The sequence below is a fragment of the Hirundo rustica genome, chromosome 4 (assembly GCF_015227805.2).
Source record: "Hirundo rustica isolate bHirRus1 chromosome 4, bHirRus1.pri.v3, whole genome shotgun sequence".
Taxonomy (NCBI): domain Eukaryota; kingdom Metazoa; phylum Chordata; class Aves; order Passeriformes; family Hirundinidae; genus Hirundo; species Hirundo rustica.
The window spans coordinates 40,552,950-40,578,276 of NC_053453.1; the positions used below are offsets into that span (position 1 = coordinate 40,552,950).

The following is a 25,327-nucleotide window of genomic DNA, read 5'->3' on the forward strand; positions in this document are numbered from 1 at the left end:
ATTTTATGTTGCTAATTATGAAGTTGGATAACCATCAGTGATTGAGCACAAACAAGTTACAGATATTTCATGTCCCACCACTGAGACGTCTGTTCTATTTATTGAACATACTGTATATTATTTGCTTTTCTCCAGCTGAATTAAGAGAATCACAGAGTGAATTAGTCCAAGGGAATAATGCTAAATTTAGATTTTTTTTTTCTCTCGTCTCTCAAGCTGTCTGCAAACAAATAATCACCTTTATAATTTTTGCCTTTTTACAAATTATATTGTGTGGGATTATTCAGCCCAGGACCGGTTTATGAACAGTTGCTCGTTACTGTGAGATTGGTGAGGCCCTGGAACAGGTTGCCAGAGAATTTGTAGATGTCCCATCCCTGAAGTTCAAAGTCAGGTTGGATAAGGTTCTGAGCAACCTGCTCTAGTGGAAGGTGTTCCTCCCCATGGTTGGAACAAGATCATCTTTAAGGTCCCTTTCAACCCAAACTGTGCTATGATTCTGTGATTATTTCTAAGTATGCAACTTGAATTCAAACTTTGAATTCTGTTGTTTAGACTGTAAATACAAAAATATTTCTCTTGCATCTCTAAATCAACTTTCTCATGTGTCTACGTGCAATTGGGAATTTTGTACTGTTTTTTCTGATGCATTACCTAAACATATATTCTAGAGCATATGCACAAAATTTTTGACTGGAGAATCATAAAAAAGAGGTAACAAGAGGGTCAAATTCAATATATCTTGACATTTGAATGTTCACCACTTTCCTCTCTGGTCTTTGCCTAGATACTGTTAACAGTAAAAGGATTTTTCAAGAACCATCCATCAATTAGTAAACTGAAACTATTTTTGTCTGCCTTTTAAATCACTTGTTGAAAGAAACAACAACAAAATTCTTTGATCAACTTTAAATTGGTGAAGTTCAGGCAACCAGCTTCCTTAAATATTCCATTAATTGCTTTTTCTTTGAAACTAAATAATCTTTTCAGTGGGTCTTTCTTTCCTTTCTCATTGCTATTTGGTACAAGCAAGTTTTCAGAACTAGTATTTCTCTTTTGAGGCCATGATAGTTGATAGAAGAAGTGGTAAAAAATCTGTCTAAAGTGTTACACAAATATTTTGTTACAAGAAAGGGAATAGCTAGTTTTGAGAAAAATAGATGAAAACACAGAAACATTTTTATCATTTATGGCCTTGCAACAAAGAATAAACTTAAGTTTTAAAGTCTTAGATTTCTGACTGGACTCAAAAACTACTACTCTGTGCTTTTGATACATTTAAATACAAGGTCAGATGGAGATTTGCAAGGAAAAAGACTACATGTTCATAAAGGGAAAGGTAAGGTTATATGAATGATTATCCTTATCTTTTCAGTACTTTACATACCTTCGTGAAGGAGAACACACAGCAAAATGAAAGCCAGATTTGACCTGTATAATGGAGTTGGAGCCTTATGTGTCCTCTATTCAAAGCCCTTTTTTTCAGCCCTTTTTTTTACCTCCATATCGACATTCACAGTGAAATTACTACAAAATACCACACCTTGATTTACATGAAAAATGACCATGTAAAAAATTTACCTTTTACCAAGCATACATGCTCCCTGTATGGGAACATTTCTACAGCTGATTTCTCTGACAAAGATATCACAGCTGGATGAATATCACTAAAAGAAATCTAGAAGGTGCCCTCCACTGCAAATCGGTACCAAATATGCTTACCAAATTTCTTTCAATTTTATGTGTTCAAAGGCTTTGAAGATCACAAGACTACACAAGTGCCACTGTGTCATCACTGTGCTTGGAAAGGGCTGTGTGCCTCAAAGGCTATGAAATGAAAGAATGACAGTCTGTTATTAATCTTTTACTGCAAGAGGAATTTACAGAATTATCAGTTAGGGACATAGGTTCCTCATAAATTAGGCAGGTGGTGTGGATTTGAAATGAAGCTCTTTAAGCACTCTCCATTACAACAGAAATTGTAATGGCACAGAATTATTGGTGGAGCTCTGTCTCACTGCACCACAAACGCACACTGAAGGGTCTCTCACAGAACTAATTCTTTTTGTTTCTTGTGGCTGCATTTTAAATCATGATGTTAGAACAGCTGTGAAAAATGAAAATCCAGATGAAAATGAAAGCTTTATCAAATTTCCACATACCACTCCATTAACTGAAAGCAGCTGGTCCCCACGTTTGAGCCCACCATGCCTTTCTGCCACTCCTCCAGGAATGATGCGAGAAATATAGATAGGTGAATTTTGTTCCTTTCCTCCCATGACATTAAAGCCCAAGCCTTCCTCAGTCTTTGGCAGCTCTACCACCCGTGGGTGTGAATGGCCTTCACTTGCAGCAAATGCAGCAACTGTTGCCTGGAAGAAAAAAATGATTGATTTGGCTATTTAGGGGTAACAGTGATAAACACTTTGTTGTTTATTTGCAGGAAGAACTCCTTCCTGTGAAAACATTCCAGTATCTTACTCGGACATTTTCTGATTATCTGAAAATATTTTAAAATCAAGTTCTATGCCAATGTTTTTGAAATAAGGGAGTAAACAGAGGAACAAATATTTTAGGTGACTTTTCAAAGATAATACAGAAAGTTACCAGCAGAGACAGAAGTAGGCAGAAAAAGCCTTACTCTATGGTGGTGCACCCTTATGATCATTTGTACATTTCCTCTTTGCCTTTTCACAGGGAGAAAATTTATTCCTGTGGGATAAGATAATAGGATCTCTAAATGTGTTCCTAGTTGAAATAAAGTGGATGAACTGAATTGTTAACCTTCTACTTTGCTTTCAGAGTCATGGAATTATTTATTTTATATTCTCAAATTGTATTCTTAAATTAAAAGGTTTAATTTATAATATTTTTGAAATCTTGCAAACCAAGTAACTTCTGAAACAGGAATAGGAAGTTCTATTATATAATTCCATCAAAACTTTTATTGAAAATTTTAAACTTAAGATAAGAACAGATACATAAATCAACTAGAAAAATCTAGATTGTTTAACTTATTCGGGCGGGGGGGAGAACAAAAAAAGAAGTAACATACTGTAAAGCTTGCATCCAGGAAAATATTACATTTGTACTTGATTTTTTACTACAAGCATTTTCTTACTTATCAATCTTAATAAATCATTAAATAAACAGTAATAAAAGATTTTATAGTTTGTAAAATGTGTTGGTAGTTCAAAATGCTTGAACAGTTTTGCGTTACACTAATATTTTTGAGCATCCTATAATGCTTACACTTAATAGAAGCTATTGGATGGTGTGACATAATGGATCATTCTCAATTACATGTTTTTGCACATGCAGAAATGCATCATGCATACATATATTATGTCAGACATGAATGCACTAGGTGAATGAAATGCAGACAGCCCAGAAATAACCAGGAAATATTGCGATATTGAAACATTGCTCTGTAACCTGCTGTTCTATATGAGTAAGAAATGAGAATGGGAAACACTAATTGGACTTCTCCCCATTTACTAAATAACACAGCAATAATTTCTATGTTTATGTGTAGTGTAAACAAATCAGGATTTCATATACACACTTCTCTATATAGAACCAAAGATCTTAAAAATTTGCATTGACCATCAGCTTTCAATTACGAGGTTAAAATCAGAAAAATGGCCTACAGAAAAGAAAGTCCTATTTAATGTGGAAAATATGCTGCAAGTTTAGACTATAATAGGATATTTGCTACTATTATAGAGCTTGCTTCCCTAAAATACTCTTAAATAATTTTGTAACACAGTCCCAACCTTCCTCTTCTAATACAGCTTTAAATTAAAATCTAACAACATAAATATTTAATGCTAAGAGATTTTAGTTCCACTAGGACTTCAGGGAGTTTATGTTCAAAGGAATGTGACCATAAAGAAGTCTCTCTAAAAAAAGATTTACGGGTTTGCAAGTTATTTTGCATAAAATCTGCTATACCACATAAAAGACAGTGTTTTGTGCAAAATGATAATGGCAAAAAGGAAGTCATGGTGGATCCCCTTGTTTGGAAGCATCTATTTTTGTGCATCTTATGAAAATATGCTCTTACAGAGCATATTTCATACTGGCATACAGAATGGGTTCTTTCATAGTTGTGTGAATTCCCTTATCATTTCAGTAGCAGCAGTAACATAGCTGTCATTGTCTTAGGATAAAAGAAAGGCAGGTCCACATGGACAAAGAGACAATATACTTTATTAAAAGAGGCAATGTATCAGAAAAAAACCCAGGCTTACATTTAGCTGTGGAGCCAGTAAAATGTTGATCAGGCTGTTTCTGCCACTGTTCATCCTTACCACTTGCTCAGAACCTACAGTTCTCATTAGTTAAAAGGGGAATTTTGATTGTTTAGATTCTACCTCCCAAATAACTGTGTTGTCTCTGAATTAGATATATGGGAAAACAGTCCATTAAAATATTGTTTGTTGCAGGCAGACTGCTATAGAAGAACCAGTAGATTTGCTTTTGCAAAGCAACTTTTCAAAAAACATCATATTCCATAAAATCATTCTCTTTTCTTAAGCTACAGAAGCAGCATAAAGGTTGAAATTTTCCATTATGATTGTTACCTGGGAAGTAGCACTGGTTCTAGACTCTGGGCTGCCACTGATGTCTAAATTTTCTTACAGTGTACACACGAATACCTGAAACACACACGCGCACAGTCAATTACTAGATCACTTTGGTAACACATATTTCAACATCTGTGCATATCCTACCTTTGCAGTGGCCCTGGCTCGGAATTCGGGGCAGCCATTAACAGTTATGGTTTCATGCATGTATTGATACACCTAAAATGTTCATGAAAATAAAATGAAATTAATAATAGAAGCAAAACAAGGAGTTTATATTAACCCAGACAGGTGAATCCCTTTCCATCACTGACCTGACTTTCGTTAATGCTGTATTCATGCAATCACATAGCCAAGTGTCTGCTAAACTTGAGCATGCTTAGGTTAACAGAGCATCATCTGTGTTTCTCACAATACTTTCCCAACTTAACTTCACATCTTCCAGCACAACTCCCATTCTCTAGCAAGTAGTTTCCTAAAACCAGAACAGTTAAGTTCTATGTTATCAAAAATTGGTGTTTCCTGGCAACTGACTTGAATGCAAAAAATCTGAATTGACCTGAGTGGTGTCTCAGCCTCCAACAATGGCTTCTTTGGTCTCTGAACTTTCTTATGAACTAAAAGACTTAGAAAAGTGATGCTGAAAAAATATGTAAGCTGCTCAGCATACAGAAGAAGAATGCTGCTCAGCTGAAGAGTAGAAGTGAAAATAGTTCTGGAGGAAGGTAACAGTACTACCCTCCATCAGCCATAACTAGGAATAGTAAAAAGGGGTTGACAGTCTGGTAGGTCAGGACAGAAATGGCCAATGAGTAAGATTATCCTTTAAAAAGAAATTGTACATACACATAAATTACATAAAATCAACACTGCCAATATATAATAACTTTCTGTAATTTTTTTTTCTGGTATACATTTTTGGCCCAGTTTCCTTGGTCCTTAACTCTCCCTTTTAAACATCTCCAGTAAAGAGAAAGGAAAAGGCTTTGTCTTACATTGCCTTTGTTCTCTGGATTTGTCACACTCTCAGAGGAAAAATAACAACCAAAGTCCTGATACTAGCCAGTTATTTTGAAAGCAAACTTAAAAAATAAAAATATTCATATATAACATACAGACATTTTTTTGGAAGACAAAGGTGAATGCAAACAAACCAAACCTTTTCTTTAACTTTCTTCTAAACCCACAAAACTTTAAAAAACGTTCCTACATGTCACTGATTTACTGTGGGCGTTTTTGTGACCTAATTAATCAGAAATTTTGTCAATTCACGTGCTTTATATCTCAGGCTGCACTCCTCATCAGAGAGAACCGTTGCTGTTAAAGTATTTTAGTTTTTACAGCAATCTCCGTAGGTTCCTTGAGGAGTGCAGAATAAAATGTACTTTCAAAAATATATTTACCTTTCACTCATTTGCTGATGCTTAACAGAAGTGCCAAAATGATATTACCTCTTTGGTAATGTAAACGTTACTTTGGCAGAGAAATACGTAACTGACCTACAAACAATGGCTTGTCCCATTGAAAGTTCCCCATCCCCCTGTCCTGATGACTTGTTATGCAGTACCATGACCATGCATCTCTCTCCACCGAGCCTGTTAATACGAAACTTAACACACTGACAAGCATTTGCTGCAAACATCTAAACAGAATTAAGACTTGTGGTTCATTTCTGACTTCAGTGGACAGACATACTGTCAAGCCCTCTTTAGCAGCAAAATGTTTGGGGATGACTGATCCCCAAACAATTTTTCTTGGGGTATTATACATAAGGAAAAGGCAAAAAAAGGAAAGAATATAACAAATGCGATATATTTCAGAGATAAAAAGCATGACAAACCCTTCCACAATACAGCAAAAGACTGTCTTGACTATTGTCAGCACACACATCATTCTCAAATGGAATTCAAAAAAACCTGGGCCACTGAAGAAAACTGAGACAAGGGGAGTATACTGAAAATCTTCCTGCTTCCTTTGTTCGAAATGAAATCTTGCTTCCATTGGGAACATGGACACTGACCACAGCAGAAATCATGATTTTGCCCTTATTTGTAAACATGTAGGAAAAGGAAGGTCTTTTATAGTCTCCAAAGTATTTCTGGTTTCTTATGTCTTAGTACTTAATGATACCATTATAATAATGGGTTGAGCCTACATGCTCAGCATTATACTGCACAGATCAGTTCTGTGTTTATTGTACTATGTTGTAAGACCTATTATTACAATATAATAATTATATTACTACATTATATAACAATACTGTGTAATTGCAGTAATGAATCATCACATACTTGTTTCTTCAAAACCCATAGTGTACTGAACCACTAATAATGCTGTATCTTCTTCAAGTTTCCCTTCATCTTAAAACATGACAGTAGATTCTACATATTGTTTTTGCTTGCATAGCTTTAAATGCTGTGGCTTGCTAAAATGTCTAAAGGCATATATATTTGAATATTGAACTATTATGACATTAAATGACTTTGAAAACAGGTCACAGTATTTCATATAGGGGAACAGTTACTGAAAGTTCTTTAAAATATTCATGACGAATCACAAAGGTGAGCTGATAATGATACATTTGTGTCATTGTTTGTTATGATTGAAGTCATATAACTTCCTGTTGATTGCATCCTACCGGTATCTAGCTGGTAGACTTTTTAATATCCAGTATCCTGGTAACTAACTTGTATACTGGTGAAAAAAACAGACTCACAAGTGTGTGATTAAATTAGTAAGATAAAAAATAATCCAGCAGCTCAAAAACTTCTGGAAAAATATGATCAACAGTATTATATTGGGTAATCTGTAAATTCTCAATGCTAACAGATTTAAAATGTTCTGCAAAGAGTTATTAGTGATTGTGGTATCTAGAGCACAGTTCCTACCAAAAAGAGTTCTGCATGTCAGATCTCATTGTCTATAAGCAACAGATGCAACCAGTCTGAATATTTGCTTGAGGCATTTATAAATCTAATTATCCCATTTGACTGTTAAATAATGCTTAATGTGAGTTTAAGAATGATAAAACATATACACCCACACAACTTTCTTTTTACTAATTCAGTTTGACAACCAAACACAGAGTAATTGTACCTGTTCCACCAAGCCCCTTAAACTCTTTGTAGGGTTCATATCTAATCAAGGCTCATTTTTGCAATGCACTGAAGTCCGTAAACAAAGATTGTTTGTTTTCCAGTAGCCACTCTAAGACCTTTATCTATGCTGTTCTCAGCACCACCTTAGCCATGATTTTAGCACAACAAATCCATTCTGCTCCCTCTTCTATGTTCAGAGAACACATAAACTGAAAATCTCTTTGTTCTCAAACTGAGTAAGGCGGCATTTAAATCCTCCTAGTACGGAATATAGCTTCTTGTTCAATCCACTGTATGTGACAAGTAATTGAAATGGATTTAAAAAACCTTTTATTTCAATTCCTACTATTATCTGTACATCTGATTATATTTTTGACATAGAGCAATTCTCCTGAATCTAATCATGTCATCCTTTAGACAGCTATATAAGACCTACTGTAGATTTCTTTACTTAAACAAAACATAAGTCAGCATAGAAAAAGACAAAGGCACAGGTTTTAATTTAAAGCATTTGAAAATCTCCCCTCTAGGCTATTTACTGAGAAATATTTTAAAACACTGACCTTTGTCAGCTCCAATATATGAATCATTTTGAAAGACATCATTGTATAGTATGATTGAGATGAAGAAAGAAAATTAACATATCACAGAATCATAGACTGGTTGAGGATGGATGTGACTCTGGAGGTCATCTCATCCAACTGCCTTGCTCAAGCAGGGCCACCTAGAGCCAGTTGCCTAGTACACTAACTAGATGGTTACTATATGTTACAAAAATAACATATCTATTTTTGTGTAGCTTTATATTTTTTTGAGTGTTTGTAAGACTACATGGGTGCTTAGTAGTATTATTTACTGATGGACTCTATAAACAGTCTGATGGTCTAGTGCCTAGGGGAAAGAGCTTCCACAATTCATTAGTAATAGAAATTAAATTACAGGTGAAATGTCAATGTTTCAAGACACAAACCTGAAGCTAGAAGGTAAATGGTAATGTTTCAGATCACTTCTCCCCCCTCAGTGATTTCTACCGAAAACGTGAGTGTCTGTGGTGCTGAATGTTCATTGGGTAAAGGCATGCTGCAGAGAGAGGTTTGTTCACATAGATCTCATTTGTGCTGTGGAGCAAGACATACCCAGCTTTTTTTTCTCTTTCCTGTTAAGCACAGAATACAACACTCCCACCAAGCAATACTCCTGAAAGCACAAATACAGACCTCAGACATTTTTCAGCTTCTTCAGGTAGTCTCCTCAGACATAACCTAAAGTTATTCTCCCACACTACTCAAAGATTACAAAAAGAGTGAGGGAGGTAAATTACAACTAGAAAATTTGAACTTGGAAGTGAATTCTCCTTGTACTGTGTCAGCTCTCACAGCCACAGAGAAATGCACACTTTATTACCTCTCCCAGCAGGAGCTGTAGTGAGTCAGATGCAGCAGGTATTATTGTTATGATGATGGGCCTCATCCTCATGCATTCAGCTGGGAGGCAAAGCAGCCTGTCTAAGATTACTGGAGTGCAGGAAGGGGAACAGCCTTATTATTTTAGGAGCTAGCTGCTTACCAAAAATTACTCCATATGGACTCATAACAAAGCAGCAAGTTATTTAGGGCTCAGATATTTAAGTCAACGCAAAGCTGTAGAAGGTCCAGGAAAAACAGTGAACTTAGCAGCCTGTTTTGTAAAGGTGTCTAGAAGCAGTATTCTGTTTACAACCTGAATGATGCAGCATCTTTTCTGATGAATTCTCTAAGACAGAATTTAATTACACAATTTTATTCCATTAACTTCTGTAGTAGGTACTTAACGATTCATCTCCTGATGAAATATGTAATTCTAAGTACAACTGTACCTACAATAATGATGCTCAAATTTAGGACAAGCTGATCTGGACACCAGAAGGGCAGAGGCAAGAGGCAGAAGTCATTTTACAGCAATGAATAGGTGCTCAGAAACCCCCATAAACACAATCCAAGACAGAGTGCATTGCAATTCAGACCTGTGAAGTAGCAAGCCCAGATACAGTTTTCTGAAATTTCTAAGTGGAGAAGTAACAAAAACATTAGGGGTTTCTTAGCATGAGATGACACATGTAAGTAGTAATAATTAGCTGTGTTTCCACAGTGCCTGCAGTATGACAATAGTAAAAAGACACTTCCTTCAGGAAGTCACAACCTAAGTAAATGACTTAGGTAAATCATAAGTAAGCAGGTAAAAGGGCAAAATTAAGAAACAACCTATAAAAAGACTGATAAATTATGTTTAAAATCTATATTGGCATCATCTGGGTTTAGCCCCTTTGTCATATTTTTCGTTGATTCAAGTGTAGAAAAGAATTGTGTTATCTTTTTTCGAAGACGACTTTCAAGGAAGGGAAGACAAAAGTCTGACAGACAGTACAGAGGGGAGAGTGTGCATGAGAATAACCAGAGCAAAGAGAACGTAATTGGTTTCACTGTGCTTCTGCAGTCATGTCAATGGAACAGTGTACATGTGTGCATCCTCGCAGAACTGATGCTAAGCTATAAGAGAGATTGTTATTTACTTACATCTCAGTACTATGCATCTGCCGTCAACAAGCTGAATCCCTCACTTCCTAATTTCCTTCATATGTTGGAGAGGATGATAAATATTTTACCCTTCTAAGATGTCAAGCAAAAAGAACTATCTTAATCAGTCTTTTACCATGGTGAGAAGAGCAGAAGATGCTTTATTCAGCATAGTTGCTGGCCTCTCTTCTCCCCTCCTCTCCAAATTGGGAGATGACTCCCAGGACTTCAGTCTCCTTCCGCTTTGAGACCCACATTTCATTTCACTTGGTGTGCATGAACCAGTCCTTTGGGGCAGGCCAGGAGAATGCCCAATCTTGTGACTGGGAGAAGTTACAGAGCAAAGAGGCACTGGAGAGCTGCAGATCGCTCCATTGTGGAGAGGTGTGTGAATCCCTTGTTTCTGAGAGCAAATGCCACCTGCATCACAAATTGTTTGTCTCTGCCACTCTACTTTGTTTTCATAATTTTTGACTCTTTCATAATTTTTGGACTCTTTGACTCTGTTTGGCCTTTTTCCTACCCATAACCTCTTGCCTATATTTTCCATTCTTAATCCAACATATTTATGTCTGCAGAAAGGAATGCATTGGTTTGTATGCCTGGACAGACGCCCCTTGAGCTGTGCTTCAGCACTCAATTCAGATCATGCTTCACCACATCAGTGATCAAGGACATCTTAAATGCTACAAAGATTAGGAGGGACTCTGGTAACCTCTTGTACAACATAAAGCATGGAATCTTACCTGGTAATATTTTACACCATTCACAATTTTTGATTGAACTACAGACTTTTCAGAACTCAATCAAAATCTCTGCCCTTTATGGTAGGTTTTCTGAAATTTCAAACAGTATTTGGTTTTCTACAAAATTACTTACAAACAGATCTAATTATGCATCTAAGATGACACCTGACCAGATGATGACATAAAAAAAAGAAAACATGTCAAACACAACCAAAAGTGTGCGTATTAGCAGCATGGAGGTATGCAGTTGACCCAACCACATTTCCTCTTTCATAATTCCTCTTTCTAATTCCTCTTTCATAGTGACTTTTTACATCTAAAATTTTACTCAAGCTGAAAACCAAAGCAGTGGAGCACTTCCATTCAGCCATAAACCTGCGGCAGCTCAATGAAAGTGGAAAATATCTAGCAAAGGTGTGTTAAGTTTTGTATCTCTTGAATATGAGATGGAATTTCTGGCTTTGTGCCTGTGTTCTGCTTTTTAAAAATCACCTCATGTGATAAGCGTGCTTGGGAAAGCACATCTACACCTCTAAGTGCATGCTTTCTCCAGAACTATTTATATACAGAGCTATAGCCTCTTGCTAAGATACTGTACTAAACATTGCCATACACCATAGTCCAGAAGACAATACTTCCTTAGGGTAGTTGGAAGCAGGCTGATTTTCTTTTCTATCAATCTAGTTGGCTCAAAAAATATTAACACTGTGTTAATAGCTACTTTTATCTTTGTTGTAGGTTAGTACAGTTTGGTTTTTTAGTTACAGAAGAATGTAGAATAATTCTCTAGGTCAGGACCTGGGAATTGCTTTAGAAAAGACAGGGACCTATCAGAGGGTTAGCTGGAATATTGGCATCTGTTCTAACCACTGAAAGTTGTTAGCTACGACTTTGGTAAGTACCATATAAAACCCCTTAATTCCTGTAGGTGGGTCCTTTTTCTTCTTTCCTTTGGCCAGAGAGAGACAGGTAACATCGAGTTGGACCTGCTGCTCCCCCCTTTTTGGGGGGAGCTGGCCTGAGGCCTGGCCAGATTCCATCGGCTCCCGGGTGAAGGTGGGGGGAAGGAGAGGTTGCTGTTTTGCAACAGCTACTTTCTTCAGACTTCTCTGGAGCAGGGAGAGATCTCTGCTGGGCTCTGATAAGAGCTATGGGCACCATTTGGGCTGAAGCCACCCCGATTTACACTGAGGAGTGGGCTGAGAAGCATTTATGATCCTGCCTGTTTTTTTGTGATTCCAGACTGCCCGGGTGCTCCAATCTCTGATGTTTCTGTGACTTCTTCCTCCCTCACCAGCGTAGCCTTGAACATCTAACACCACAAGCTACAGAGAGAGAGAGAGAAAGACTCCAAGCAGATTTAACCTTTTCCTGGCAACATGAAGCTTCCAGAGCTTGGCCCTTCTCTGAGAGAGTTAGAAAGGACAGAGTGAACATAAAGAAAAACAGCATGAAGTCAGTAGAGCAAGAGTGAAAAGACTATTGGGACAGAGGGTTAAAGAGTTGGTTGTTCCCTTCTTACTTGAGCCATGGAAATGAACTCTATATTTAGATCATTCCTTTAAATCATGGGAAAGATATGCATTTGGGGAGATGATTGTTTTAATTTGTGTGTGGATTTGAGCAAAGGTGTTTGTGATAGACTAAGTAATAATAATCCTATAAGATGCTTGAACAGAGATAGAGATGAGAAGCTCTCTGTGCCAGTGAAGAAGTGAGAAGATATCTCTGTACCTTGAAATGAAGAATCCTTTGCTTTAGAGTTATTCATCTTTAAAAAGTGACACCCCAGTATGCAGAAGTCTAAGACCCACGACCCATAAGCAGCTTGGGAAACTGCTCCTGGGAGGGTCACAAAGGCAGGTTTCCCCAGGCAGCTGTTTTTGTGATAGTTTAAAACCCACAAGAGAACTGTTCTAAGTTGTCAGTGAGATTCATGACTCTAAGAGATACTCTTCCCCTAAAGAATTAATGAAAGACTATTATCAGATAGTGAAACTGACTGAAAATTACAAGTTTTGTCTCTTTATGTTGTTTTGTAAGAAAGTGAACAGTTTGTAAGGGGAGGGAAGAGTGGTTTTGAAGTTTCATTCTGTTTTAGTTTTTTTCCAACTTTCTTTTTCCTATTCTTTTAGTGTATGTTAATAAACTATTTGTTAATTTTAAGGCTGAGCCTGCTTTATTTTTCTCCTAGTCTCTCTCCCACAGAAAGAGTAAGTACTAAAACTAGAATTTAGTGAACGTGAAACCACTACATAAGTAAATCTAAAAAATTGGGGAAGAGACTATTCTGAATGACTGAAAAGTAAGATAATTTGAGAACTGTCTAAATAGCATTGCTTGTGAGGGACAAACCCCTCACAAAACCACTGCTTGTGGAAGAATGCCATGGATGTGATGTAAACACACCACAACTTCAAGTTTACAATAGATTCTTCTTAAACAAGATTGTTTTAGCAAACAAATCACAAAAGCCCATTTTGTTATAGGACTATGACAGGTATTTGAGTAATCACAACAGAAGCAGAATTAGGCAATCTTATACCCAAGCTCACAGTGTACATACTGTACATAATCAGTCTGCCCCTGAGTGCAAGCTGACAAAAGTTCTTCTTTTGTCAATGTCAACAGGACAAGTCCATAGAAACCTCTGAGTACAGGGAGGTTGAAATGGCTGAAAAGTACCTTTGTGAGGAAGGCACGTGATACATTATTGTTCTTACTGGAAGCACTGACATGTCTGTATTATGTGACTTGTTGCCCACAGCTACTAAATTTCGACAGCTGAATTTGGAAAAGTTGCTTTGTGACAACTAGTCTCTATTAATGAGCTATTTATATCAGACAGAATGTGATCATTCAAGGTTGCTGGCATTCTGAATATTTTTACATGATAAGCTCTCATTAGCCTTTGAGAAGTTACATGTTTACATTGGGAAAACCACTGGTGTCTATCTTCCAAACCAACTTTGCTTCATTTTCACAACTGTTGCAGCAACCCACTCCCATGAAGTAACACTGCATGGGTGCTGCCACATGATGCTATAGGGATGCTAACACATCAAAAAGCACAAACCTGTAAATGAAATTCAATCTTGTTTAACAACTTGAGGAGATGAGACAGTTTTAATTTAATGTTGGCTTTAGCATTTTCATTGAGAATATTCTATTTAAATGTTTCCCTCTTTAGGGGATGGGGGTTATGGAGGAAACTAGGTCAGTTTTACCAAAGTGAAAAAACTGATCCGAATACTGATGCATTACTAAGCTGTCCTTAGGCAGTAGGAAAAAAACCAGCACGGGCCCGAGATATTGTTAAAATAAATTAAGTATAATCACTGCAGAGGTATAATTTAGGGTGAAATACTTTATAAAGGCTCAAGTTAAAGTGGAATTTTTTTTTTTTTTTTTTGGGTGTTTGTGTGTGTGTGTGTGTGTAAAATGGTGGTGTGCACCCTGCTCTGCCAGTATCTGTGGTGGTGCAAGAAAGCTGAGCCAAGTTTTGGTCCCTGAGCTCTTGCCATATGAAGCTGTGTCTGTCCAAGAAACAACCCAACAGGGGTTACAGAATCTCTTTCCTCCCTTATGTGTGAGCAGACCCATGTAGCAGATGTACCCAAAAATGCACACTGTCACATCCTCTGCACATATTGGGTGAGTCAATTGAAACACGCCTGGTATTGCTGTTAGGACACACAAGACCTCTGTGTGCCTCCTCCTTCCAATGCCAATTCTGTCTGGAGTCATCGCTGACACTCTGAAATCAATAGGAAGTTGCTTGACACCCTTTAAAGAATAAGAAAAATACTTTTATTTGCAAGTAAAAATTACTTATATGAGGAACAAGAAAAATATAATTGGATCATTTCATTTATTTCCTGTCTCTTACACACTCTTCTATATTCTGCTCTAAGTCAATGGGAACCGTGATCTGGCTTCTTTAAAACAGTGCTACAGGTGTTGCAGAAACCATATTCCTTGTAATCACTTAACCTTAGCAAAATACAGTCCTAAAAGTCCCTTTTGCTACTTCTACTGAAATATACCAGGATAAAAAGAAATAACCAATGTATGTGATTAGCTGATTCCCATAAGACTACTACAGCTTATAATTTAAAATTCTCTCTTAGACCTCGCTGCCAGTTCAGAAATACTTTTGAGTTCAGAAATACACTAATCATTAATAAACACTAATATCCTCCACTTTATCAGTAAGTCAGTGTATGCTATTGAGGCTGACATATGCAACAGCCATATTCCAAACTTTTAACAGATTTGTCAAAACCTTGCCAAAATGAGCACCTGGATGAAACATGACATCATCATGCAAGCTCATCTCAAATGTTCCTATCAAGCTGAGAAGGCAGGAAGAAGGAAGGAAACTACTGATGCTTCTTGCTTTAAATGACAACAAAATACAGCTAAAATAGAGTTTTTAAGAGTTTTACAATTTCTTTTCTTTTCTGAAGGCACAATTTAAAAAATGGAGATTGAGCAGAATTTCTCAAGAGTCTCATCAGTGACATCAGTTAAGTGGCAGCAGAGGGATACTGAGGCTCCATCAAGGCAAAAACAATGGTGCACTGGCTTCCAACAACCTGTCACTTATTAATATTACTCAGTAGTTAACCTTGCTGCTGACTGTTCTCAAGGGGAAGAAGAAGGCTTGAGATGAACTGCAGCAGAGGCTATTCTGTTTTTTTCTGAAGAATTTAATGTAAACAAATAGGATACTGCAACAACAAACTAAAATTATAATGCGAGCAAACAAAAAAGATGCTGAGATCCACCACATGTTCCACTGAAGTCACCCTCTGTAGCACATGCAACTGCAGCAGTGTGCCAAAATGAGAACATCACCTGAGCACCACTCAAGACAGTTTTAGTAAATATGATGCAGCCCCCCAGATAAACTGTAAGATGAGCAAGATAGTGTGATTGTTTTGATTGTCCTACATTGCAGGACTCTTGAAGCGCTAAAGTATTTATTTACCTGTTGTGAAAGGCACAGTTACACAAGCAGAGCATAAGTATGATTAGATATATAGCCATCAGCCAACTCTAAAAATTGATCTTTAATCAAAACCAGTGGAAGAAAGCACCCATTAAAGACCAATGATACAGTCTGGTCCCAGATTCTAGGGTACTCTATCTGTGAAATCTAGGTACTTAGGTCTATACAGCTAACAAAAAAAGTGACACCAGCAGCTGTTTTAAATCTCCTGCAGTGAACTCATGAAAGTGGTAGGGACTTAGTAATTGCACAGAGACAAAATAATGCCTTCTCTCAGATAATGCTTGGGCAGCTTGGTAAATTCATATACTTGCCATTAATGAAGGCCATCTGCTGAGTTACAAGGTAATAATTTCCAAAAGTTCTTATTCATGCCATCCAGGGCTTGAGAGCAACAGAGTAATCAATCAGTTATGGTAAAGTGGCAAATGAAACGTCATTGTTTTTCAAAATTGGAGTAATTTCTGATTATATTCACACTAAAAAATATCATATATTTTAACACAGTAGGGTAATTAAAAAAAGAAAAAATAAAGTTGTGTGTTCACTGCTAACTTAAGCTTTTCTGCTGAACTTCTGCAATGCCTAATCCAGCATGGTGGCAAGACAAAGAGCAGACAGCTCATCTTTAGAAAACTGATTTTTTATTATCTAATTAACATACATTACAAATCCTTCTCTTAACTCATCATTATGAGTACAGTACCTGCAACCAGGAGGCAAAATCATGTAAAACATGAATACATTACTACTGTGCCATACGAGTCAAGCTAAGTAATATCCTTTCCTATCAGTGATGGAAGTACTCATTTAGTGGAAACATATATCATTATTTTATGTGGCTTTTCATTGCTGGGACAGTGGAAATGAAAAAGGGATGGAAAGGTACAGTAGGAAATTCTTGCAAATGCTACACAGCCACAGAATTCAGATAAACTGAACTGGTTTGGCTGACATTATAATCCACTCCAATATCTAAAAAAAGATAAAAAACCCATTACAATTAACATCCAGAAATACACACTTTATTGAAAAAGTTACAAATAAATCAATGCATAAACATGCAAATATCTGATTGAAATTGGTCAATTGGAACAACTCTGTATTTGCTACTTGCATGAGTCCTACTACTAAAGTAATGGTGCAGTGATTCTGAATAAGCTATTTCGATCACTAGAACAAGTTATAACAAGGTATCAGATTAGCCTAAGGAGAACTCTCCTTCCCAGCCAGTCTAATGAGGCATCATGCTAATACAATCATACTGCTTTTTGTGACCTGAGGTACAAATCTGAGCTGATAAATCTCCATCACTTTACTCCTATATGTTGTCCTATTGCCCTTTTGTTTACTAATTGCCTTATTAGTAAGTCTGACATATCACTTCTGCTCAACCTGACCAACAGTTCATTTTGCATGGGTAAATGTGACAGCAGGGGATCTTTACATGTCAGGCTGCCCACTGAGTCTTAACCAACAGTTCTGTGCTGTGAATTATAACAATAAGTCTTCTCAATACTTTTTTTTTTTTTTTTTTTTTTTTCCCCAAGCTTGCATTTTATAATTTAAGAACTTCAAAAGCTGGCCTTGCCCTGTGGAGATGACAGACTGACCAGAATTGTATTTCTTCTCCTGTAACAAATATGCAACTGCCAGAAAAAACAAAAAACAAGAAAGAAAGAAAGAAAGAAAGAAAGAAAGAAAGAAAGAAAGAAAGAAAGAAAGAAAGAAAGAAAGAAAGAAAGAAAGAAAGAAAGAAAGAAAGAAAGAAAGAAAGAAAGAAAGAAAGAAAGAGACATAAAGAAAGAAATCAAGAATAGACCAGACTCCAACTCCCACATCCCTCCCTCCTCACCATCCCTCCCTCCCTCCCATCACCGAAAAAATCCCTCCCCCCTCCCTCCCTCCCTCCCCCTTCCGCCTTCCCTCCTCCCCTTCCTTCCTTCCTTCCTTCCTTCTCCTTCCTTCCTTCCTTCCTCCTTCCTCCTTCCTTCCTTCTTCCTTCCCTTCCTTCCTTCCTACCTTCTCCTTCCCCCTTCCTTCCTTCTTCCCTTCCTCCTTCCTCCCCTCCCTCCCTTCCCTCCCTCCCTCCCTCCCTCCCTCCCTCCCTCCCCCTCCCTCCCCTCCCTCCCTCCCTCCCTCCCTCTCCCCCTCACCCTACCTCCCTCCAACACGACCCCCCCCAAAACCACCACCACCACCACCACCAAAACAAAACAAAAACAACAAACAAACAAACAAAAAAAACCCCCAACCAACCAACCAACCAACCAAAAACACACCAAAAAACCCCCAAACCTCATAAATACAGGGCAGAATTTGGACTCTGGGGCTTACCTTGATGCCAACTGAGAAAATTTGGCCTGGTACATCTCAATTTTTATAAGGCAGTGAAACACTGCTTTCAGATACTAGGTCAGGGATGTGGAGGAACAACATTATACTCCAAACTGAACAAACAAATGTTAAGGTTCTTGAAACACAATGAAAACAGGTATTCAAATGTAATGTACTCCTACATTAAATTCTTAAATTAATAATTGAATGAGAGAATTAATGAGGATTTTTGTCTGAGTCCAGATAATACCCAGATAGTTACATTCAGTACAGCCCTGTAAAAATGGAGTATACCACCACACTGGGACGTCTGAAGTGGATGAACGTCCAAGGGTTCCAGCCATCCTTCTGCTGTCACACATGGTATCACAGTATAATGATAAGCACAGTACGATCAGATTCAGTTTTCACCACCAAGCAGCCTTTTTCTGGACCCTTAATATTTGCAAAGACATACATCAGGGTTAATAATAGAAAGTGTGAGTGGGCAGCTTGAGGAAATGACCAGATAAGAACACATTGCAAATCAGCAGCACTGGGATTCTGGGCATTCAGATTGTTAAGGTATGGAAATGAAAATTATTAATTAAAGGAAATCATCCCAATATACTGACTAGGCTTATTAAATGATCCTACCCAATACATAATGAAGCCATGTTCTTAATACTATACAACATAAGCAAATATATCTCTAAAGTAACTAGGGAGAGTCAGGACCTCATTAAAAATATGACTTCTGCCATTGCCATTTTTATGCCTATTAGTCAACAGGGGTCTTTAAATGTCCAGGGCGCTATGTTTATGTTTTCTAGCAAGCTTAAAAAAGTTTTAAACTACTGAGGTGGGAACTGAACTATTTTCAAAGACAACATGCTTTCCCAATGATTAATTTCATACAAGATGGACAAGATTAGAGTAGTTTGTGTTGACTGATCCTCCTTTGTCAGTGACTGAATCCTACAGAATTGTTTTTCTGTGATGACGTGATATTCTGCTTGGAGTCATAACAATATAAAATAATGGTTTCTTTCGTGTGTCTGGTTGCCATACCACATTTTTATTTGATTAATTTTGGCATTGATTCATAGGTATTTCCTAGTCAGATCTTATTTCAAATAATATCCACACAGAAAAACTTTAGATTTAACCTTGAAATGGAAAATTGAGTAGCAAAGGCAAGCTGGGAGAAAAACAAAATACACATGAATATTATATATTTAACACACAGAAACAGAAATCAGGGAATCAGCCTTAAAGAATACTTTGCTCACCAGGAGATGAAAGTGGTTATCAAACTGTATTGTTATTCTCCTGCTGCTTTACCACCAATTATCAATTTTAGCAGTAAATGAAATTCACAGAAACTGTTAAGGCATGTCACATTTTCTTGTTGATGATCCACTGTGTTTTGCTCAGCTTTTTATTCTATCATCTGTGCCCACCGGTCTTTAGGCTTTTTTGCCAGACCAGAAACTCACCTTATCTTACAGTTCTTACAACTTCCGTTTGCTGACCTATAACAATTAAAAGTAACTTTATCAATTAGGTTGTCTCCATAGCTCAATTATGCATTCACTTTCACAGCCTGTCATTTATTCCAGTAACCCCCTGGAAATCAGATGACTATAACATAGCAACAGCTTTAAATAAACAGCAAAAACATTTAGAAGGGTAAAGGACTTAATGGTATAATGGACAAGATTTGTGCAAGTTTTATCAGATGACAAAGCTATAGAAAGCTAATTAATCTTCATGTAGCTAGGGAGCTTATAAAATAAGTTATTTTAAAACATAATTAATTTATTTTTTCCAAACTGACTTTTAGTGTGATCAGACTTTGGCTAACTTGTTTTCTGGTGTAGGGGTATTCAGGTGAAAAGGAATTATTGAGGCCATTATACACTTCAATTATTTCCATTATTTTCAGAGCTAATCCATATTCCTGCCTAGTGCCAGACAGAATATTTTAGTAGGTGACACTTATATTTAGCTAAGTGAGAACAATTAATCACCATTTCCTAACATAGCATCCTTGAAAAATGCTAAAGTACTTCTATTTAAATTTCATTCACTTAGTCACTTAAAAAAAAAAATTATTTCTACAGAATATTAGTGTAGGGATTAGAAATTTGATTTACTAAGTAGATTCCCATAAATACAATTAATTACAGCCATTAAGTAGTGTTACAGTGTGTTAATTTGGTTTATATTGTGTTTCATCTTCTATTGGGTTCTGTAATGTTTTTCTATTATATCCCCTGTTCAAACTGTATCACATGGTTTGTCCCTGCTCGGCCGCGCCCATCCCCCCACTGGAATATAATCCAACTCTGTCACTCCCACCTTATCCCTGATTGGGTAGTGGCTTGTCCCTGCCTCTAGGCCCTTCCCCCCTGGGAAAAATCCCTGGGAGAGGGAGGGGTGGTCTCTTTCACCTGGGAACGGGAACGAGGAAGGCCCTAGCTACTGGCTCTGGAATTGCTAAGGGGCTGGAACCCAAATAAAGCCTTGATTTTCCCCCGGAAAGAGCAGACTCTCTTTCCTTTTGCCATCGACGGTCATCTGGGTCTCTCAAAAGAACTCCCACAAGGTAGATTTCTACACATTAGATTGGAATGTATGTCATCTAATAACATATCTCATACTTTTAAAGGCTAATAGGTCATAGAAGTAACCTCCTGTTTCTGTAGTTAAAGAATTCCTACTTGTAGAAGGGACAAGTCACATTTAGTCAGTACAATGCATGTAGTGTTCCATCTTTGATCCTTTCACCTATACTCAGCCCAATGCTGAGTTTCTCTGGGACTTATTTTAACAACCAAACTCACTGGAGTGTTAAGTTTCCATAATTTCATAGACTGGAAAGTGAAAATTTTTATTTTCCAAAGTTTCTCAGTTATGGTTTTTATAGGAAAATAGTCAGCCTTAATCTCTTTTACTAGATTTTCAGATGAAAGAAAATAAGGCTCAGATCTTACACTATAGAATGAACATAGCACACTGCAGATCTGAATATCTGCATATATAAAAAAAGCAGTCTCTTTCAGAATTTGCATACTAACACAAAGCCTACCTCCTCATCCCATTTTGATTACTCCTACCTACAGCTCACACCCAGTCTGCTTCACTCCCACTTTTCTCATTATTTCCAACTGACTGCCATGCATTCTCTTATAATGTCAGCAACTTTTCTCCTCTAGTCTGTGTGGGGGCTAATAAAGAAAATTAAAATCTAGTCACCACACTCTCACATCTTGCACTAAGATAAGCACTTGGACAGAGCATTTGTAGTGAAATTTCTGTCTAGCCTTAGCTATCTCAAACACACTCAGAAAAATCTGTGCCGTTCAGAAAACTCCAGTGTACATGAAGGACATACAAGAAGGGGCATCCCGAATTAATGACACAACACAGCTCAGATACCCTCCCAGCCTCTGTTGCAGTGCTTAGAGATGGCTAACAATGTAATGTGACCAAAATATTCCAGACTTTTTTTTTTAATACAAAACCAATTATTTTCTATGTTTTTCAACAGCTCTTCAACTGGTAGGAAAAAAGAGAGTTATAGTCTAAATATTTGCCAAGGACTTAATGTAACTGAAAAGAGAAGTCACACGTTGAACAACCTTAAGTACTCACAATGTATATACGCCAATCTTCTCACTCTTCCTAAATGAAAAGATTTATTATTGAGACTTCTGTATTTGAAGATTTTTTTCTAAAAAAAAAGATTCACATGCATAGCAGTGAATGGTACAATTTTTTTGGGCATAGAAATTTTGTTTTGTTGCTAGCAATATATTAGAAGGATGGGTTATACACATTCTTAATAAGAAACACATTATCTTTGTTTATGAAATTTGAAAAACTGTTTATTCATCATCACTCAATTCTTGTGTAACAACTAGTTCCAGTCACATGCAGGTTTGTCTTTACACAATACTCTGTAAAGTCTTTTTGTGCCACTGAGATGATTTTGCCAAGATCTACTTTCAGTTGAACTGAGAATGCATTTTTCTAAGCCAGCTTCCTAGTTCTTAAATTCTGTGTTTGCTTCTGCTAAAATTGTTTTCCAGAGACTAATATAAATTTGTTAAGATTTCACTGACAATGCTGCAAAGATTCAAAGTTGCCTTTAACAAATGAAGTACCAGGCTCTGCTGTCTGAAGAAAACCCCAAACAATCACACAACTTTTCTATGCTCTGTGGATGCTTAAAGAAACATTTAGTTTGGTTAAACGAAAGGACTAGTCAGAATATCAGCTTTTAAGGGCACACAATGCCATTATTTATTGTCAGAGAACACTATTCCCTTTAAAAAGTCTTGAGAACTGCAATTTAATTAGGTGGAAGCCTCTCTCTGATTCTCACATTGAAGAATATATTCCATAAAACAAAGAGTGTGTTCCATTTTGCTTATCACACTAATGTCTGTTAATCTCTTTTTTCCTTTCAGCCACTCAATCAATCTGCTGCTGTTGCCTAGTTATCAGGAGCTCAATTTTGCTACCATTGAGGGAACATTATATTCCCCATTGATTTTAGCAGTGGAGGATTATTTCCAGGCAGCAGACAGATAAACAGAAGTTCTTACAGGTTTTCTACTAAAAAGATGTTGCCTTCATTAGGGCATTTAGAGCTGCTTCTGTTCGGCAGGCTAAGAGTCTCCTTGGTTTAGTAAGTAAAATATCTGACACAATGTTGTATTAAACCATGTTTTCTTTCTAATAAACTTCCAAGAGAAGCGTTTGTTTAACTGCTTTAAAGGTACTGCTTGTGTCCATGTAGAAGTGCAGTGCATTTTCTCTAGCTTGACTCCAAGAAAACAATTACTATTTATCTACTCTGGGGCAGAGCTTAGGAAGGCCCTGACCACAGCTGGCAGTGGAATGATCACAGTTCTTAGCTGTATGACAAGGATTTCTGATATGAGAAGCAAAGCCCACTGGGATCCAATCACTGACTTCCAAGGTAAGATTCCTGTCAGATCAGTTAACTTCAGCTTTGCCTCTTTTGGTTATCACTGCATTCTGATGTCATCAGCACCTCCCTATTACACACCTGAGCTCAAAGGACAGGTATTCAAACTTGTACTGACCCAAACTAGCACGACCCCATATCCCAGCCCAGTGCTGTACAGGTTACCACAGACCCTCAAACAACGCAAGCAGCATACTAAAGTACTAATTAATCATCCTTTCTCCTCAGCAAGGCTAACTGCCTCAGCCTCGATGTCTTGCTGACCCAACTGTTCTGTCTCTGCTTTTCAGTAACTTCAACATTCTGCACAGTAGCAGGCAGGTACAGACATATCTCACATCCATCATCCTTTATACAACGTAGCACCGAAAGGCAAATACGCTTCTCTTTATAGATGAGGCATGTTAGTCTGAGAAATAACTATAAATCTCAAATTCATACCTCTCTGATAGCTGTACAAAACTCACTCTGCAGCACCTTCTTTAGAGACTGTAGCTTGTGTACTGGTACTTCTCCAGATTCCTGCAGTTTCTCCAGTAACTCGATTGCTCTTGCAACATCTGAGTGGGGAAAACAAAAGGGATACGGATCAGTATAAACAGTGACTAATAGAGGACTAAAAATGGGCATGCTGACTTCCATTTTAAATTTAAAATCAGCTTTACCACCACATACCGTATTAATCTTGTGTAATACCAGACTTTTCTAGGCAACAACACTGCTGTTGAGAGATCCAAATCCTAAAGTATGGACAAACCATGCATTTACGTGTACAACATATAGAGAGAGGTTCAGCGCTAGCAGGAAACACTCTTTGGAACAAAGATACAAGTTCAAAGCGGCTAATCTGTACTAGAACTAAAATACTTCTTACTTTCTGCACAAGAGAAAATGGCACAAGAAAATCATAGGGTTTACTTTCAGAAAAACTGAAAAAACGAAACTGTCTTTATGTAAGCACCCTCAGGATGACAATGCCCAAGAAAAAAATATTTGATCTTTTCTTCTTAAAAATCTACAGATCATCTAATAAAGTTTTCTAGAGGCAGGTAAGGTCGGCTTTGGAAGACGGGAAGTCTACTAGAGAAGAGTAAATGTAAGGTTCTTGTCTAGCTCTCCAAAGACCTGATCTACTACACAAAATCCTTATGACCCATAGAAATACATGGAGAAGTACATGAAACAGTATTTTTGGTGGACTGACTTCTCCTTAAGCACCTGCATATTGTCAAGAGAAAGATGAAAGTGTCTCCAAAGAGCAGTCCAGAGGGCTCAAGCCATATTGAATGGTGAGTGGGATTCTGGTCCAGCTGAAAAGTACCAGTAACTTTACTCAGATTTTTTCTCTTTAACACTAGTTCCTAATTTACACAGCTATTACTAAAATACATTAAAAAAAGCCCACACCAACCCATTAGATGCCCAACAATCCTTTATGGCTGGGGACACAGAGGTGCAAGAAACAGTGTCTGATCTTATGAAGAGTAGCCTAGTCAAGCAAGGGACACACTGTCTTACATTAGGAGTGAGCTGAGCAAAACATATCCTGGTCAGTCTTCAGGATGACAGTTTAAACAGAGGGGATTTTAACCTCTGCCACTTAATGGCTGCCTTCCCGCTTTTCCTTTAAGTTTCCTGGTAGAGTTGAACCTGGCAATGCTGCCATCTTGACTTTGTGGCCATTTTCACATCTTGTATCTTTTGCAGAGCCACTCTGTAACACCACTCTGCTAAACATAGGTCTGTACTCCAGCGAAGAAATTAAAAAATGGATAGTATTAAATGATAAAACAGCATTTGAGGCATTTTAATTCTGTGTTTTAAATGCATAAAAAAACCCCCACCTCTCCCTTCCACCACACAACTCCAGAATTACTACAACATCTAGAAGCAACCTTATATAATTCTCCTTTCCAGTGACAAAGATCATACTGTTCATGACTGGGAGATTATGCTAATTGACACAGTTCTTACAATCCTTGTCTTGTAACTGAGCTATACTGACCAGAT

General features: G+C 37.3%; 1 protein-coding gene across 3 annotated transcripts in view; it reads right to left on the minus strand.

Annotated features, from left to right (window-relative positions):
• The window catches only part of LIN7A (lin-7 homolog A, crumbs cell polarity complex component), a 55,201-nt gene that overhangs the window by 5,945 nt on the left and 23,929 nt on the right, over positions 1-25,327 (minus strand). For all 3 annotated transcript variants that reach the window (XM_058420373.1, XM_040063010.2, XM_040063011.2), the window contains exons 2-4: positions 23,759-23,877; positions 4,737-4,808; positions 2,163-2,372 (exon numbers count right to left, since the gene is read on the minus strand). In XM_058420373.1, coding sequence (XP_058276356.1) covers positions 2,163-2,372; positions 4,737-4,796 — 270 coding nt within the window. In that variant the 5' untranslated portion in view covers positions 4,797-4,808; positions 23,759-23,877. The remainder of the gene's footprint in view (positions 1-2,162; positions 2,373-4,736; positions 4,809-23,758; positions 23,878-25,327) is intronic.